This window comes from Centropristis striata, chromosome 6 (assembly GCF_030273125.1).
Source record: "Centropristis striata isolate RG_2023a ecotype Rhode Island chromosome 6, C.striata_1.0, whole genome shotgun sequence".
Taxonomy (NCBI): Eukaryota; Metazoa; Chordata; class Actinopteri; order Perciformes; family Serranidae; genus Centropristis; species Centropristis striata.
This window is the reverse complement of record NC_081522.1, coordinates 14,126,433-14,142,989: the sequence shown is the minus strand read 5'-3', so window position 1 is coordinate 14,142,989 and position 16,557 is coordinate 14,126,433. Positions and strand designations below refer to the sequence as shown.

The 16,557-nt window shown below is 37.9% G+C and overlaps 1 protein-coding gene across 1 annotated transcript; it reads left to right on the top strand.

Annotated features, from left to right (window-relative positions):
* The first annotated feature begins 1,500 nt into the window (after nt 1–1,500).
* ano2a (anoctamin 2a) lies at nt 1,501–16,409 on the top strand. Its single transcript, XM_059335520.1, has 27 exons — nt 1,501–1,647; nt 1,844–2,165; nt 3,964–4,043; nt 4,176–4,348; nt 4,932–4,986; nt 5,089–5,140; nt 5,282–5,337; nt 5,574–5,621; nt 6,273–6,337; nt 6,542–6,676; nt 6,793–6,953; nt 7,692–7,774; nt 8,262–8,273; nt 9,156–9,249; nt 9,339–9,376; nt 9,918–9,992; nt 10,889–11,090; nt 11,278–11,389; nt 11,481–11,538; nt 12,289–12,389; nt 12,491–12,651; nt 12,753–12,905; nt 13,087–13,139; nt 14,283–14,461; nt 14,708–14,813; nt 15,064–15,646; nt 15,742–16,409. Exons 1-27 carry the CDS (start codon nt 1,501–1,503, stop codon nt 16,407–16,409), a joined length of 3,972 nt encoding a protein of 1,323 aa, XP_059191503.1.
* The last annotated feature ends 148 nt before the right edge of the window (nt 16,410–16,557 follow it).

The window sequence follows — 16,557 nt, the reverse complement described above, 5'->3', positions numbered from 1 at the left end:
CTGCATACAATAATATTTTAACTCAAACGTGCAGCATGCATTTCCACTCCTTGTTATAGCGCAAGTAATTGAATTTAAAAAAGCATTAACAGTCACGGGTGAAAAGGTGTGAAATCTGAAGTAACAATGTCAGTTTCACTGATAAATGTATGGACAACTTGTGATAATCATGAGGCGATCATAAAATGTGGAAGATGTGTCTCTTTTTATGTTTAAAAGCATTTGTAAGGAAGTAAATTTGACATGGCATTAGGGGACAGAGGCAACTTTTGAATGACTGAAGCTCAATCAAATCATGTCCAAAATTCAGGAAACACACAGGTATAGGGTATTGATCTATCAGGGCTTAATTTTATTTCATTTAAAATCATATTTATATATATATTTCATTTTGATATTTTTGAGCTTGGAACAGTTGAGACTTCGACTTTCTTTTATTGTCATTGCACAAAAAACACATCAGTGAATCTGAAATGTCATTGTTTGTCTACTGGAGGAACTGCATTGCATATTTTATGGATATTAGCTGTGATATTCTGTGCACTTTAAAACACTTGTTCCATATTTTATGTGTGGAATCAAGCCTGAAGTGCATCTATTCGTGTGAGACTTAACTACTCGATTTTCTCTTAACACTTCCTCTTTCATCCCGAAAGAATGATCCCAGTGACCAAATTACCCCAACAGATTGTAAACTGTGCCGGTTGGATTGCAGTGTGAGCTTAATCTGAGCCTACAGCTTCAATTGGGTAAAAAAGAGATGAGACAGCTTAACTTTGGCTTACTCTTTCAGTCTAAAACAGATACTACTGACTGTGATTTTTCAAACGCAATATTTGAAAGTAAAATCAACCTAAAATTGATCTAAAACCACACTTCAAATTTACAAAAATAGGTCATTCAAAGTAAATTGCCTTCTATAACCTAAAATAGTCTTTGAAATACACTGAAGCACTCTTTCACAAGACAGCATACTTAAAAATTGTGCTTTCTAAAGTCTTGAGTTAATAAGTGATCATAGTTAAAAGAAAAATTGATTAGTAATAAGAAACAAATGTAGTAGGTATGAAGTAAGTTGTACATTTCTTTTTTGCTGAGCACCATCTTCCATATATAGTAGCAGCACCGAATTATGTTTTATAATTTATATTTATTTCTGATTTATTTATTTATGTATGTATCTATAATGATTTGTTCAGATGTTGCTCTACTGTTTGACTTATTACCTATGAACAATTAGATCGTTTTACATTTAGCATTTTTAAAGCAGGATGAAATGTTCACAACTGATAGACATACAATCAATAATAATGGTCCAAATAAAACATAATTTCTCCTTAAATGGTCATAAAAAATTGGGGACCAATGTGCTTAATATTACAATCCTACTGGAAGGAAAAGTACCTCTGTTTATGGAACTTTTCCCCCCTAATCACAGTCGCAGTCACAATCAATGTTTTTCTTTTCATGCACCAACAGTGATGAAACGGAAAAGAACGTATGCCTGTCACCACAGAAATGAGTGAGTCGCCGTCCGTTCACTCAGCGAAGCTTGTGTCACTGGCCCGATCGCTGTCTGGGCTTGGGATTGATGCCTTGAATGGAGGCCCTATCACCCCCCCTGACGATGACGAGCCTCTTCCTCCGGTACAGTCTCCTCACACTCACATCCTGAAGCCTGAACATCCTCCAGCATTATGTCAGCTCAGGTTTCCCCTCCCTGAGCTGACATACACGGAGCATTACCTAACCTCATGCACTTACATTATAGTACTCCCTAAATTCCCTACTTTTAACTCCCATCACTGACCTCATTATATGCCTCTGTGTGCTTTTTGTTTAGGAGTCTGGTATCGATCTAGGCCCCGGACTTTATTTTGCTGATGGCAAGAGAAAAGTTGACTACGTCCTTTGCTACAAATACAAAAAAAGGCGAGCTTCCAAGGCACGCCTTTCCATTGCATCCAATGGGAGTATACCATTTCCAATGCCGGGCCGCTTTGAGACGGAAGTAGAGTCTGGGGAGGCAGGTGCACCTGCAGGAGAGGCGGAGGAGTCAAAGCTGTCTGAGGAGGAAAAGGCTGTCATGAGGGAGGAGTTTGAAGCAGGTCTACTGGAAGCTGGGCTACAACTGGAGCGTGATAAAGAGGTGTGTATTTGCGTTTGTGCGTTCTTTTACCATGATTTTTTAAATTTGCTTTCAAGGTTTTAACAATTTTCAATTTAAACAATTTTTTATTCTATTTTTTGTTTTGACTTTTCTATTTCATTTTAGCCTAGTTTTAATATGCTAGTTTTTATTTAGCTTCAGTTTTTAAGACAGTTTTAGTTTACGATAATTACCCTGTCTGCCGGACACTCCTGTAGACATTTATGGGTCAGAGACGTCCTTAAGTGATGTGAACACAAATCCTGTTATTGGATGGCTGCCAACAGGTTGAGGATAAGACTCAGCCTGTCCCTGGTAGGTGGAGGACATGCCTGCCCTCTGATTAAAGAACTATTGATTATCAGTGGTATATTATAGTAATAAGATGATATCGTAATAAAAAACAAAATTACAATGACAGGTATGTTACATGTCTTTTGTAACGAATGGTATAGGCGTTGATGTGTTTTTTATGTTTTTTTATTCTATGTGCTTATGTGCGCAGGTGCACGTGTGTGTGTGTGTGTGTGTGTGTGTGTGTGTGTGTTTGTGTTTCTGTGTGTGTGTGCGTGTGTGTGTGTGTGTGTGTGTGTGTGTGTGTGTGTGTGTGTGCATTGAGCTGTGAGACGCTTGTGCGTTAAATCAGCTGCTGTTTTGGTTGAGGATTAAAAAGGCTGCCCGTAAGTGTGAAGCCAAAGGCCAGATTATAGGCTCTTCTTAGAGAGTGATCCACTACTCAGAGGTGTGTGTGTGTGTGTGTGTGTGTGTGTGTGTGTGCTTGTATTGGGGCTCATTGGTGGGTTAATTTTGTAGAAGGAGGCACTCAGTGGTTAGGTTACTATGTACTCTATCAGTAAGTGTATCTTTCGGCCTGTGGTCAAATATGATAAAGTTAATGTTTTGGGAAATGAACAGTGAAGGTTTCATTTGAATATTTTGTTTTGTGGTCCACGGTATGAATATACTCAAACGTGTTGTCTGTGACCAACAACATGACTGATTTTACATTAGTTTTTCTTATTGATGTGCAATTTGTTGCGTAAAATTTTGCTTTGCAGCTAAAACGTTGAAATTATCAAAATAATTATCTCTTTAATCAATCGTATTTTGTATATATATAAAGGATTATATTAATATTCAAGTTCAATATATGTTCTTATGGACTGAATGAATGAGTTTTCATAATACGTCATCTTTTGAATCATTTATTACCAGAATTAGAGTAGGTTGATTTTAATGCTACCGCCAGAAAATTGCTGGTAAATTCCTGGTAATACACAGTAGAGGTGTAGCAGGTGTTGTTTGAGTCTGTGCAGTTGTATCTGCCTTGCACTAAGGTCATTATTGCAATGGGTAGGTTGTAACCAGTGGCCAAGAAGCTATGATTGCTTGTTGTTTTTCACATGATTAAAATTGAAAATTGGTAACATTATGGTGGCTTTAAAGTACCAATTCCCAGCATTATCTGTGCTCATTTTCAATACTTTGGAGGATTTGGAGGTTCCGGGCTTGAAATAATGGGATTTCCTACAAAACAGCCTCATTATAACACAAAGTAGCATACTTACAGGTTTAGAGAGAAGGCTCATCTGGGTGACTCAGGACAAGTGGCACAAGCAGTTATATGCCAAGACAGAAAAAATTTGCAAAAAAAAGTGAAGAAGATAGATCCCATTCATGGGCCTTTAATCTGAATCTAATTTGACATGGTGGTTGATATTATTAAGTTATGCATATAGTGTTTTATGTATTAAAATGTCCTATTTATCTGTGTGTTAATCTGTGTGTTTATGTGCAGAGGGCAAATGGCTTAGGGTTTATTCGGCTGCACATCCCATGGCCAATACTCAGTCGAGAAGCAGAGCTTCAAAAGATCAAAGTTGCTGTGAAAAAGGTCAGCAGTGTTTTACACACCGTAGTCTTTAATAGTCAAGTTTCATGTCACATTTGCAGAAGATGCACATCACAATCATATGTGACTGAGAAGATTTGATCAAACTGCTTCCTGTATGTTTTCACTGAGCAGAAGTGTGAATTGCGGAAACGTACGGGCATTGCTGGGATGTGGGATTCCATTATCAGCAAAGTCAACACACCATTTCAACCTGACATTCCTGACTTTGACATCCAGAGAGACTCACAAACACATGTCAACTTCAAAACCCTCAAACATCCTTTCATCAGAGACAAGCTCTACCTGTGAGTACCGTGGCTGTCACACTCACATAAACACATGTAGTGGAATCGTATCAAAAAACTAACCCTCTTTAGGAGTCGCCCTTGGCTCAATTCAGTCATGGTCAGTGACTTAGATAACACCTTAATACCTAAATCACCTGCAAGCTGCCTGCTTTTATCATCCTTATCATAACATGGTAGAGCTTCCATGTAAATTTATTTTTTACTGTTTATATGAATGAAATGAGTATCTACTGAAAAGAACAAGCGCAAGCAAAATATTCAAGTGTGAATAGTGATCGTACTAATCATTAATCCATAACTTTGGTTAACACTAATACAAAACACAAATCTAAAAATTGTAAAATTTTAAAATAGATGTTAAAATCTAACTATTTAACCGTCATGTTAAATCTAAATCTAATTAATAAATATTCATAATTTTTGGATTTTAGATTTAGATTTAGATTTATTTTTACACGTAAACCTTGTTAAACACTTTATTTAACCTGTTGTTTTACATAAATTCAAAAATTCAAAATATATCAGCTATTTATTGAACGCTCACATTAGATAAGATGCTGCTTCTTATCATTTCCTGCAGGTACGACATCAAGTCAACAGAAACCGTATTTGACAACGCAACACGCAGCAGAATTGTGAGTCCAGAAACAAATACCTTATACTTCTATGTTATGAGAATATGTTGTTTATGTATCTGATGTGACACACAATTCGGACTATGCTTTGTTCGTGTCTAGGTGGCTGAGATCATTTCACGCACTACCTGCAGACAAACTTGCCAAACCACTGGTGAGGTCTATTTTTTGCTGTGGAAATATTCTCCTTTTTCACACCATGGATATGCACACTGCAAGGCAAATTTCATGCTGCCTGTTTCTGGAACTGAATGTGTCTATGGCACTATGTTTCACTTCTTCTTTGTGTCATTAGGCATCAACTCATTATTGGCTCGGGGTGTCTACGACTCTGCCTTCCCTCTGCATGATGTGAGTAAAGAAACAGCAACTTTCCTGGATAGGTGATGTGTGTGCTACATCTACTTTACATAAAATACTGGCCATAGGTTTCTTTTGTATTGTATAGGGTATATATTATAGAGAGTGTATTTGAGATATGGGCATGTATGAAGATACGTTTTAATAGAAACATACTGTTTAGTACCCTTAGCTTTAACAATGATTACACATAAAATATGGCCCACTGGTGTCTTCTTTTTCTTTAGGGGGCATTCTCAAGGAGAGGACGAAAAGATCAGCGAAATGAAAGACAGGTGAGTTGAGTGGCCTCAAATGAGTTTTCAAACTACCACACAATGAATATGGCTGGAGTCATTGGAGATAACAATGAGTCACACTTCAGGAACTGATACTAAGTACTAATATATACCTGTACTGTACTTATCCTGCAAAATATGGCCGGTCAACATCATCATCTTATAGTACGTGGTGTTTAAAATCACAGTTAAACCTCATTCCTGTTAGACCTTCCTCAAGTCACATCAGGTATTTTTGATATTCTACAATCAGAAGCTGAATCAATATAAATGCAACACTGTACTTTGAGCTGGTTAGCAGTCTTAATGGTTTATGGTTCTTGGGAAGTGTAATCTGCAGAAGTCAGCAAGTGGAATAAAAAGACAATATCTCTGGTTCTGCTGCTCTGATTTTAATGCAAACTTCATTGTGAGTCTGACAGTGTTATAGGAGTGCAAATATAAATAATGAAGCAACTCTTTAAATGTGTCACATTTAAAAAAGAACGTTATATCAGCCTACTAATTTCAGTCTATTGATAATCCAAAGGTATACATTACATAGACACCACATATATTCTGAGATTTGTTTCCTGTAGAATATTTAATTATTAACTGTCAATAACTTGTGTTTTACTCTTGTCTGTCGTGTGCTTGGATGTCTTTCAGCTCCTCCATGAAGAATGGGCTAACTATGGAGTCATGCATAAATACCAGCCTGTGGACCTGATCAGGTACTGAGCAGTTAGTGCAAACAAATATAAAAGTGTATAGCTATAGTTTGAGACTACAATGTTCATTACAGCCACAGTGTTGTACTGAACAAATACATTATTACATTAAGCTGTTCATAGAAATGTACTAGTGGGGCTATATATGTCAAGTTGTAACCCTTCAAACCCAGGCAGCTAGTTGATACACTGGCTTTATTTTAACAGGAAGTACTTTGGAGAGCAGATTGGGTTGTATTTTGCCTGGCTGGGTGTTTATACTCAGCTCCTCATCCCTCCCTCTGTCCTGGGCATCATTGTCTTCCTGTATGGCATACTCACTGTGGATGCCAATGTGCCAAGGTATTCAGATATTTAAACTTATGTATGCTTATGAAAAGCACATTTTATTACCATCATACTTGTGCTTATATTATTCTATTTTCATTTTTTAAATATTATTCCCTTGTGTTGTTCAGCCAGGAGACATGTGATGACAACCTGAACATCACCATGTGTCCACTGTGTGATGCAGTGTGTGACTACTGGCGTCTGAATACGGTGTGCTCACTGGCCCGAGCGTCATACCTGTTCGACAATGGAGCCACTGTCTTATTCGCCATTTTCATGTCTCTATGGGGTAACTATACGTTATTATACTCCTTATACTCCTGATCATGTTACAGCAGGTCTATTTGAGAGTGACAGTGCAGGATTGAATGATATGCATGATTGAACATAACACTATGAGCATCGCTGGTTATAATCACTGTATTTAGTATATGTTGATATCAACATCAAGCTTCTATTTTGCATGTAGATGTAGTGTAGGCCAAGGGTGAGGTGGCTCATGTTTATATAAATTCTAGTTAGATTTGATTGGATTTTTACATGGGAAAAAAACTGATTACCAATATGACAGCTCATATGGTGAATTTTTGTGCTGGAATGAAAGTAGTGCTATTCTGTGTCAATTGTACACCGTTTGTTAACTGATATGAGTTTGCAAAGGTACTCAGAATGCTGCTTTCTTGAATATTCTTTTTTAAGTCGTTTATTTTAAAATATACAATGTATTCCATTGTCAACCAGTTCTAGAAATTAACCCCAAACAATGTTTTCTGCATTATATGTTCTGTATAAAAGGTATTTATATCAGTACATACTGGAAAACATGTCACAGCTCCAAATAGATACCAATATGTCTGTAATCAAATATTTTGCTTCATTGTGTTTGCTGCTGAACAAGGAGGATACTTTTACTCTATCACTAAAACATTGTTTAACACTATAAGACATTCTTGTGTTGTCATCAAACAGAAGCCAATAATTTAAGAAATATGATAATATTGTGGAATATATGTGGATCTTCTCGTAGCTGCCTGTTTTCTTGAGCACTGGAAAAGGCGACAGATGTGTCTGAAACATATGTGGGACCTGACGAGCTTGGAGGATGAAGAGGTACAAAAATAGATTCAAGAATAGTGTACTTTGCAACACACACACACACACATACATATATACATTATTTCATAAGACACAGTCAGAGCTTTAACTGCTGTGTCATTATGAATGTGAAAAGTTGTATCTTTTATTTTGAAAAGTTCTATTTTCATAACTGCTGTTTGTTAAACTGCCAAGTCAGTCAGGGTGAGAGTGTTAACCTCATAGTCCGGGTCAAGCATGACGACAGTTGTGGTTTGCCTTGCAGATTATCATTTGTGTCAGAACAGTGCCCTCCCACTCACAAACACATACACATATACACATGGCCACCAATGCCTTAACGCCACTTATTAACCTGTGAAGGGCTGTAATGGGATTGGTCTTAAAGCAGTTCACTTGTAGATGACAGAGCAGGAACATACTCCAAGTCTAATGCAACTTTCTCTTTCTCCCTCTCTGACTGTGTCTCTCTTTCATATATTTCTGTCTCTGCTGCCTGAAGGAGCGAGTCCAGGTGGGCAAGTTTGTATACACATTAAATGTCCCCACAATCTGTTTCAAGAAGTTGAATTATTATTGTCTTTTAATTTAAAAAATCCTAATATTTTTTTTTAATTACAACATCAAAAATCCAAACTTATCTGAACAAATATCAGAAAAATACTGCAAACATTATATAGTTTTATATTTATAATTGTATGGTTCCTTTTTCTCTTCACGTTGTATTGAAGAAGCAATTTCTGAACTTTCCATGAGAAGACTGTTTACTTCTAACTATAGTAAATATTGTCTTCTAATGAGGAAACCATAAACAACAAGGTTTTATGTGTAAATCCAATCAAGATCAGGGTGCTACCTTAGAATATATATTTATTTTGGAGTTAGTGTATTACCTACAGTACAGTTTGGAGAAGCAGCACAGAAGCTAAGCGATGTGCTGCTGAGGACGTGGGCAGCAGTAAAATATAATTAACCAAAAATCAATTTCAGTTTAATTGTATGCTATAATAAGAATCCTTTCAGCACTCTACTACTTTAATGTCAGACAACCCAGAAGCTGTCTATGCTGTCTTCAAAGCCACCAGACTGCTTTAAACATAAAAAAAAACAGGAGACAGGAGACCCAGGAGACCCAGGAGAATGAAAAAACATTGACCTGCCCACCCTCTTAGAGCTACAGACATGATGTCACTGAGGACCTTAAACTGCAAATGTGATGTAACAGTTATCAAATTGTGTGGTTTCAATTGGGACAGTAAATTCTGTAGCTAGAACTGGTGATAAAAGGCACTATAAAATATAAATTGTGATATAAAGATGTTTGCCTCTGTGGATGTGATCCCTTACCTTGTGGTGCTCTCTCATGTGTTTTATCCTGTGCATGTGTGTGCTGCAGGAGGAGATGAGGCCTGAATATGAAGAAGCTCTACAGGAGAAAAAAGCTAAAGTGAAAGAAAAGTCTAAGAAGAAGGTACTATATCTCAGTGTGTGTTTCAGATACAAATTTATGACGAACTGGTTCAATTGACAAGTTCTTGCTGACAAATGTATTTTTCTATTCTGTTACAGTTGACTCAAGCTGAGGAGGGTGAAACAGACCAGATGCTGACCTCACAGGTATCACTGCAGTGCTCTGTGTGATAGGGCATTATGTGGATGGAGTTTCTTGGGGGAGAGGGCAGGGCTGTTATACTGAGGTGATAGAAACTTGCTTCATAGTGAATGCTAACACAGATCTTACTACTTTGTTTACATTACACTAAGTGAAGGTGAACAATTTTATAAGCAAATATTACAGCCCGTCTTAAGTTTTCCCACTTACAGTAAAGTTATTGCAGACCAACTCTATCTGTATGAGTTTATGTCGGTGCACAAAAAGGAAACCCCCTTCACCTACAGTGGGTGGTTGAGTCCAAAGCTGCTTACCTGCCTGAGATTAGCCCAGATTACTGATGGACAGAGAAAATGGAGGAGGGAGAGGAAGAAGGGGAGGGGATTTCTGTCCTTTCAGATGGCAAACATGCACCTGCCAGACAGAAAACACAACATGTGTGTGCAGAACATGTGCTGTTATTGCGTATCACATATGGTACATAGATTAAAGCATATACCAATGTCTGTGTGTTTTATGTAGTAATATGTTTGTTCTTACTGACAGCGAGAACCAGAGTCCCTGGACATTGAGGATCACCTGTCAGGTTATCTCATCAATGTGTCCACCTTACTACTACTGGTACTGCATTTATACTCCAGCTCCTATGATACTTTCACATCACACAATATTATATGATCACTGTCATTTTTTCTTTTTTTTAATGAAGATATTAGGCATTTCACAGAAATCAGCAGGTTTTTCCTTCTGTTCTTATAATGTTTGTGAATTTATCTACATAAATTGTCTGCATGTATTTATGGACATTATTTCCCATATTATAATCAGTAATTTTCCCATCAATCTAATGTCAATAGTAGTGACCTTATTAGTGAAACATTTTGACAGAAAGCAGAAAGATAAAGCAGTGAAAACAAAAAAGCGAAAAGAAAACAATTCATAAGATGAAAAAAGGCTAATTAATGGTAACAACGATTGCTAATTAAACTTTATTTGCCAGTTATTGTACTGTTAAACAATAACATGTTAATTGATTATTTTTAATACGTATTAGTCATGCTGTTATTTTAACAGATTATTGTTGCACACAACATATAATAACATTTTATATTAAGTATTTGTGAATAATTACAAATTATTTGTAAACCTGTGATTGCCTTTGGCTCATTTATTGGTGATTTAAATTCATCAGTTGAAATTTTATAATAGCCATCCAAACAATGTATACGTATACAAATCATTTGGTAATCATTAAAATAATAAAGATTAAGCAAAACATTATAATGTGTGCAACAGTAAAGCGAACATGACCAATAATTGTTAAACATTATTAATTCATTTCATTGTTTGTTAACAGTAAATTACTATCTATCTACTATTAATATAAGATTTATTATTTATGGTAATAATAAAGTGTTTCCAGAAGAAGATAAAAAAAAATATTTACATGCACAGAAAATTAAATCAAATATTAAATATTCTACAATGTAACGTTTTAATGTTGTGTGTGTGTTCAGATCTTTGTAACCTTCTCTGCGGTGTTTGGGGTGGCAATTTATCGCATCTGCATGTTAAGTGTGTGGTCCGTGAACCCTGACCCTGAAGCCAAGGCCAGCGTGAGGATGACCGTCACCACCACAGGAATCATTCTGAACATGCTGGTAGTTCTGGTGCTGGAAGAGGTCTATGGAGCGATTGCTGTGTGGCTGACTGAACTGGGTAATGTATTTAATGCTGTTACTAAGTAAGGGGACACAGTATTAGTCTAATGCTGCTCTGCAACAAATAAACATATGGATAGGGTAAAAAAGTAAGAAGATTTCAGCATGTAACTGATGTCTCACTGTGATTAAAACATACCGTTATGAGAAAGTGTGCTTAACATGATGTGTCTCCTTTCCAATAGAACTTCCTAAAACAAAGGAAGAGTTTGAAGAGAAGCTGATTTTTAAGTCTTTCTTCCTCAAGTCCATGAACGCCTTTGCACCTATTTTCTATGTGGCCTTCTTCAAGGGCAGGTGCATGTCCTTTATAAAATCTTACTTCTCTTATTTATGTCATTGTCTTTCTTCATTCCTCATCATGTGACTTGGTCCTTTCTTCATACAGGTTTGTTGGGCGACCTGGCGATTATATTCACGTCTTTGGAGACTATCGCATGGAGGAGGTATGTTTCAAGACACACATTACACTGTAAAAAAAAGATAAACAATAGCTACTCAATAAAATTGAGGCAACAGATTGCACACAATATTATTAATTAAAACTAACTACATTACAAGTTGAGTTAATAACAACTTAACAGGAAGTGCCTGTCAATTAAAAATGGACTAAATCTATTGTGTTGGATTCATTCAAAATTCTCTTGATTTAGAATTACAAACACATTAAGATTATATTTAATGTGATCGAAATAAGTAGATTCTATCTCAAACATTTTTATGTTAAAGTTACTTAAACAATTGCCTCAAAATCAAGGACACATTTATATTTAATACATTTCATCAAATATATTAAGTAAAATGAAATGACTACAGAATAATTTATTACAGTGTAGTGTTTATTGTTTAAGTGTGAATATATGCACTGTATATATATATGTGAAGGCAGATTGTGAGATAGTTGATAGTTGTTTAGCCTCTTTTTATTGTTATTTTGTGTCTATTTGTAGTTGGGATATATCTCTCTGGTTTTACCCTTTTTGGCTCTGTAGTTGTTTTGTGCCTCTTTGTGGTTGTTTTAAGTTTCTTTTTGGTGATTTGAGACTCTTCCTCATTGATATCTGTCCCTCTGAGAGACAGTTTGGAGATGAAAGGGCACAAACCCCTGGGCTTGTGCCCGGAAGGCCAGTTCAGCAATCCATCCTTGAGTAAACATGTATTTGTGTCTGGAGTAAATGTGTATTTCTTCTTCCCAGTGTGCTCCACCAGGCTGCCTCATCGAGTTGTGCATCCAGCTCAGCATGATCATGTTGGGAAAGCAGCTCATCCAAAACAATGTGTTCGAGGTTCTCATACCGTAAGTGTACATACAGATATGTATTATTTTCTACGGCTTCATTTAACAAATTCCCAGTATTTGCTGTATTTGCTCTGACTCTATCCTCTATTTTTCTATAGTAAGCTGAAAAAGATGTACAGAGCAATCCAGGAAGAAAAAGGAAAAAAACAAGGAGAAAACGAAGACAATAACTCAGAAGAGAAGAGACAGAAGCAACAGTTTGATAAAGATTTTGCCCTTGAACCTTATGAAGGCGTGACCCCAGAGTATATGGAAATGAGTGAGTCTCTACTTGTCTGTTGAACACTTTTTTCATCCACAGTCATTTACTATTGCAAACACACAACTAAATTCTCTAACTGTGTGTATTAATATTAACAGTAATCCAGTATGGGTTCGTGTCTCTGTTCGTGGCCTCCTTCCCGCTGGCGCCAGCGTTCGCTCTGCTCAACAACGTCATTGAGATTCGCCTGGATGCTGCAAAATTTGTCACGGAGATCCGACGTCCTGATGCTGTGAGGTGTAAAGACATAGGTACATATGATACGCTCTGTGTGAATGTCAAACAAGCTATCCTGGATCTTTACTCACTTTCTTTTCCTTTGCTCCACTCTGCCCTCCCGTCTTTTGTCTCCATGTTTGTCTGTCACTTTTACACAAATACACACACGTCCCTTTCCCTCTTTGTCTTTTTTCATGTGCATGCTATCTCCAGGGATTTGGTACAACATTCTCTGTGGAATCAGCAAGTTCTCTGTCATTACCAATGTAAGTGTGTGTGTGTGTGTGTGTGTGTGTGTGTGTGTGTGTGTGTGTGTGTGTGTGTGTGAGTGAGTGAGTGTGTATGTCTACTGTGCATATATCCTTTGACCTCTGGAAGAGAGTGTTTTGCTAAAGTGATAAGTGATGTGCAGTTCACAGTTTACTTTAAGTCTTGACTAGACTACTAACATCTAGGGTTGGGCAGTAACGGATATCATGTAATAAAGATTACGTAATTAGATTACAAAAATGAAGCAACTATAATCAGCACAGATTACATTTTGAAAAAATGTGCAATTAGATTGTTATTACATTATCAGGGATTATTTGATTACGTTGCCATTTTTGACTTCACTCATATTTGTTATTGTTTTTTTTAATGATGATTTATGGATACTGGAGTGTTATTCCTTTGTATTTAAATTGAACATGGGAGATAAATATTTAAAGCAAGTGCTCCTCTTACCAGAGCAAATGCTTCCATGTTGACACCAAGAACTTGTTTTTTATTTATGCTGATTATGCGAAATCGATTTTATTTGCAACGAAAATGTTTGAAAAGAAAACATTTTTCGACCTACAATTTTTTGTAGCTGTGTCTATTTTTTTTAACATAGTGTGGATACTTTCAGTGCTTGGTTTTGACTTTCATTCAAAAGTATTCAGATTGCAATTTTAATCAAATGGATTGCATTACTCACAAAAATTGCTATGTGATTTGCATTCAGTAACTGACTACATTTCAAGTAATCTGACTCAACCCTTCTGACATCTCTATCAACTGTGCATTTCAGTTTTACATCATTTTGTTTTCATTGTAGCACAGTTACTTTTTTTAAAGAGCCCTTGGATCCTCATCATTTGTTTTCACGTATCAAACTAAATTATGTTTACATTCATTATTTCTCACCAAAACACATTCATTGAGGTCTAACAAATGTGTTGAAAGCATTTCCTTCCCATTTTTTTTTTTTTTTTTAATTTAATTTCCATTCATGTCTGCTAGCATGCAGTCTTCTTCTTCCTTGCCTTTGCCAATGGTTTTTTTTTGCACTTCTTTACACAAAATAAAAAATAAAAAATCTCACAGGATAAATGATAATAAATCAATATTATATAGTCATTTCCACTCCTTGTTTGTCTCCTCAGGCGTTTGTCATCTCCTTCACGTCAGAGTTTGTTCCACGCATGGTTTACCAGTACATGTACAGTGTAAATGGCACCATGAATGGCTACACAGAGCACTCACTGTCCTACTTTAATGTCAGCAACTTCCCACCGGGCAGTGCGCCCACCACCACCCTCATCACCGGAGTCTCTATGTGCAGGTCAGAGTGACTGTCTTAACCTTGACCTAACCTGGATTTTCCTTTAAATCCTTGAGCCTGACAGCTTATGACTTACTTACCTAAATCCCAAACTTGACAGAAGTTTTTCAGAAACTGTAAAATGTGGCATTTACTGCAAGGATTTCACTGAGGCAGATATTTCTAAGAATAATTCAAATCCTATTATTAGCCATGTTCATTCATGTGGCTCTAAGCTCCTCCTTGCAAACTGTCTGTGTTTTTCAGGTATAAGGACTACAGAGACCCACCCTGGGATCCAGATGCCTACACCTTCTCTAAACAGTACTGGTCTGTTTTAGCTGCAAAACTGGCCTTTGTAATATTCTTCCAGGTTTGAAAATAATATTTTTAATTATCCTCATGTTAAAGATGCAATTTGTAATTACAGACCACATGCTCCGAATAATCCAACAGTCTTTTAATAAGAATCTCAGTTTTTTGTAACTAGAGTTTCTAAGTTTAGTTTCAGATTTAAGCTTATACTGCTACATGTTGGTCTGCTGGCAGTGTAGCTGTATCCACATGTTTGTCAGACTGGACACTACAATGACAGATATGTTTTCTTGTCTTTTCCCCGACAGAACTTTGCCATGTTCCTTAGCATGTTGGTGGCCTGGATGATCCCAGATGTACCGCGATCTCTGCGGGAACAGCTGAAGAAAGAGAACATGATGCTGATGGAGTTTCTGCTGAATCAAGACCAAGAAGCATGTGCCAATCCTCACTCCCAAAGACGCTCCATTCACTGCTTCCCTGCCAACATAGACATTGTGGTGGAGTCACCACATGAAGAAGTAGAGGAGCGGCAAGTGGAAGAGGAGGAAGACAGGGTTGAAATGAATCTAGATGAACCCAGAAGGAGCAGCGACAGTGATCCAGAGGTTGGGAAGTCATTTGAGGAAGTTGAAGAAAATGGACAGGAGGAGCGACAAGGGAAGGAGGAGGAGGAGGATGTGTATGGAGAGGTAGAAACGCAAGAAAAGGAAAAAGAGGAAGAAGTAATTGAAGAGGATGGAATTAAGGATAATGAGCAAGAGAGAATAGAAGAAAAAGAGGAAGCAGAAGAAAGAAAAGAAGAGGAAAAGGAAATTGAAGAGGAGGCAGTTAAGAACGAGGATTTTACTGTTGATCTGGACGCCTTCATGAGTGAGATGGGCCTTTTAGGTGAGAAGAGAAATGTGGAGAATGTGTCATCATTCCTGTAAAGAAACTGTCTTGTTTGTGTCTTGTGATTAATTTTTCTATTTCTTGTCATGCAGATGAAGAACCCTCATCAAGCACAGCGAGAGAGACGGAGCTTCCTCACTCAGAGTCCAAACAGGAACACCAGACAGACCAGCAGCCTCGGTCACATCCATCATCTAAAGGAGGCTCATCCCAGAGTCTAAAGAGCTCCAGGGCAGATATTACAACATCAGACATTGACACTAGGCTCTTCTCGCTCATTGCTCCTCCTCCTAGAGAGCAAGGCTCAAGGGTGAAGGCCCGCTGCTCCACCCTGCCTTCTCGCCACAAAGGGGCTGAGGCTTGTTACAGCCTGCCACGGCCCAGCCACTCCACCAGCCTCACCAGGTTCCAGCAGGCGGCCACTCTTACTCCCCTGGTTCCACTGGGCTCTTCATTGTCGGCCTCATCCAGCCCATTCTCTCCCCCACACACACCTGTGTCACCATCATCCCAGCATCCCACACAGTCCCCGTCGGCCCAACAGCCCAAAGCCCCCATTGAACTATTCACACTGAAAGGCCCTCCACCTCAGCAGCCACGCTCCAGGGGCAAAGCTCGGTGCTCCACTCTGCCTCCGCGACAAAGAGCCCCTGGTCCTGAGGAGCACTCCACCAAGCCTAGCCATTCCACCAGCTTTACAAAGCTGGGGGACCGCATCCCGCCTTCTCCTAGTGAACTGAAGCGCAATACGCCATTATGAGGAGAGCTGTAAGGCAAGGGAAAGGGTAGAGGTTAGCAGAGGGAGGGGGAGGACTATCCAGATTAGCCTCTCCCATCTGTGCCTGGAGGCTCACCCTTTCTGTCGGTCTGTCCTTCCCACCTGCATACATAATACCTGGGGTCTGGAG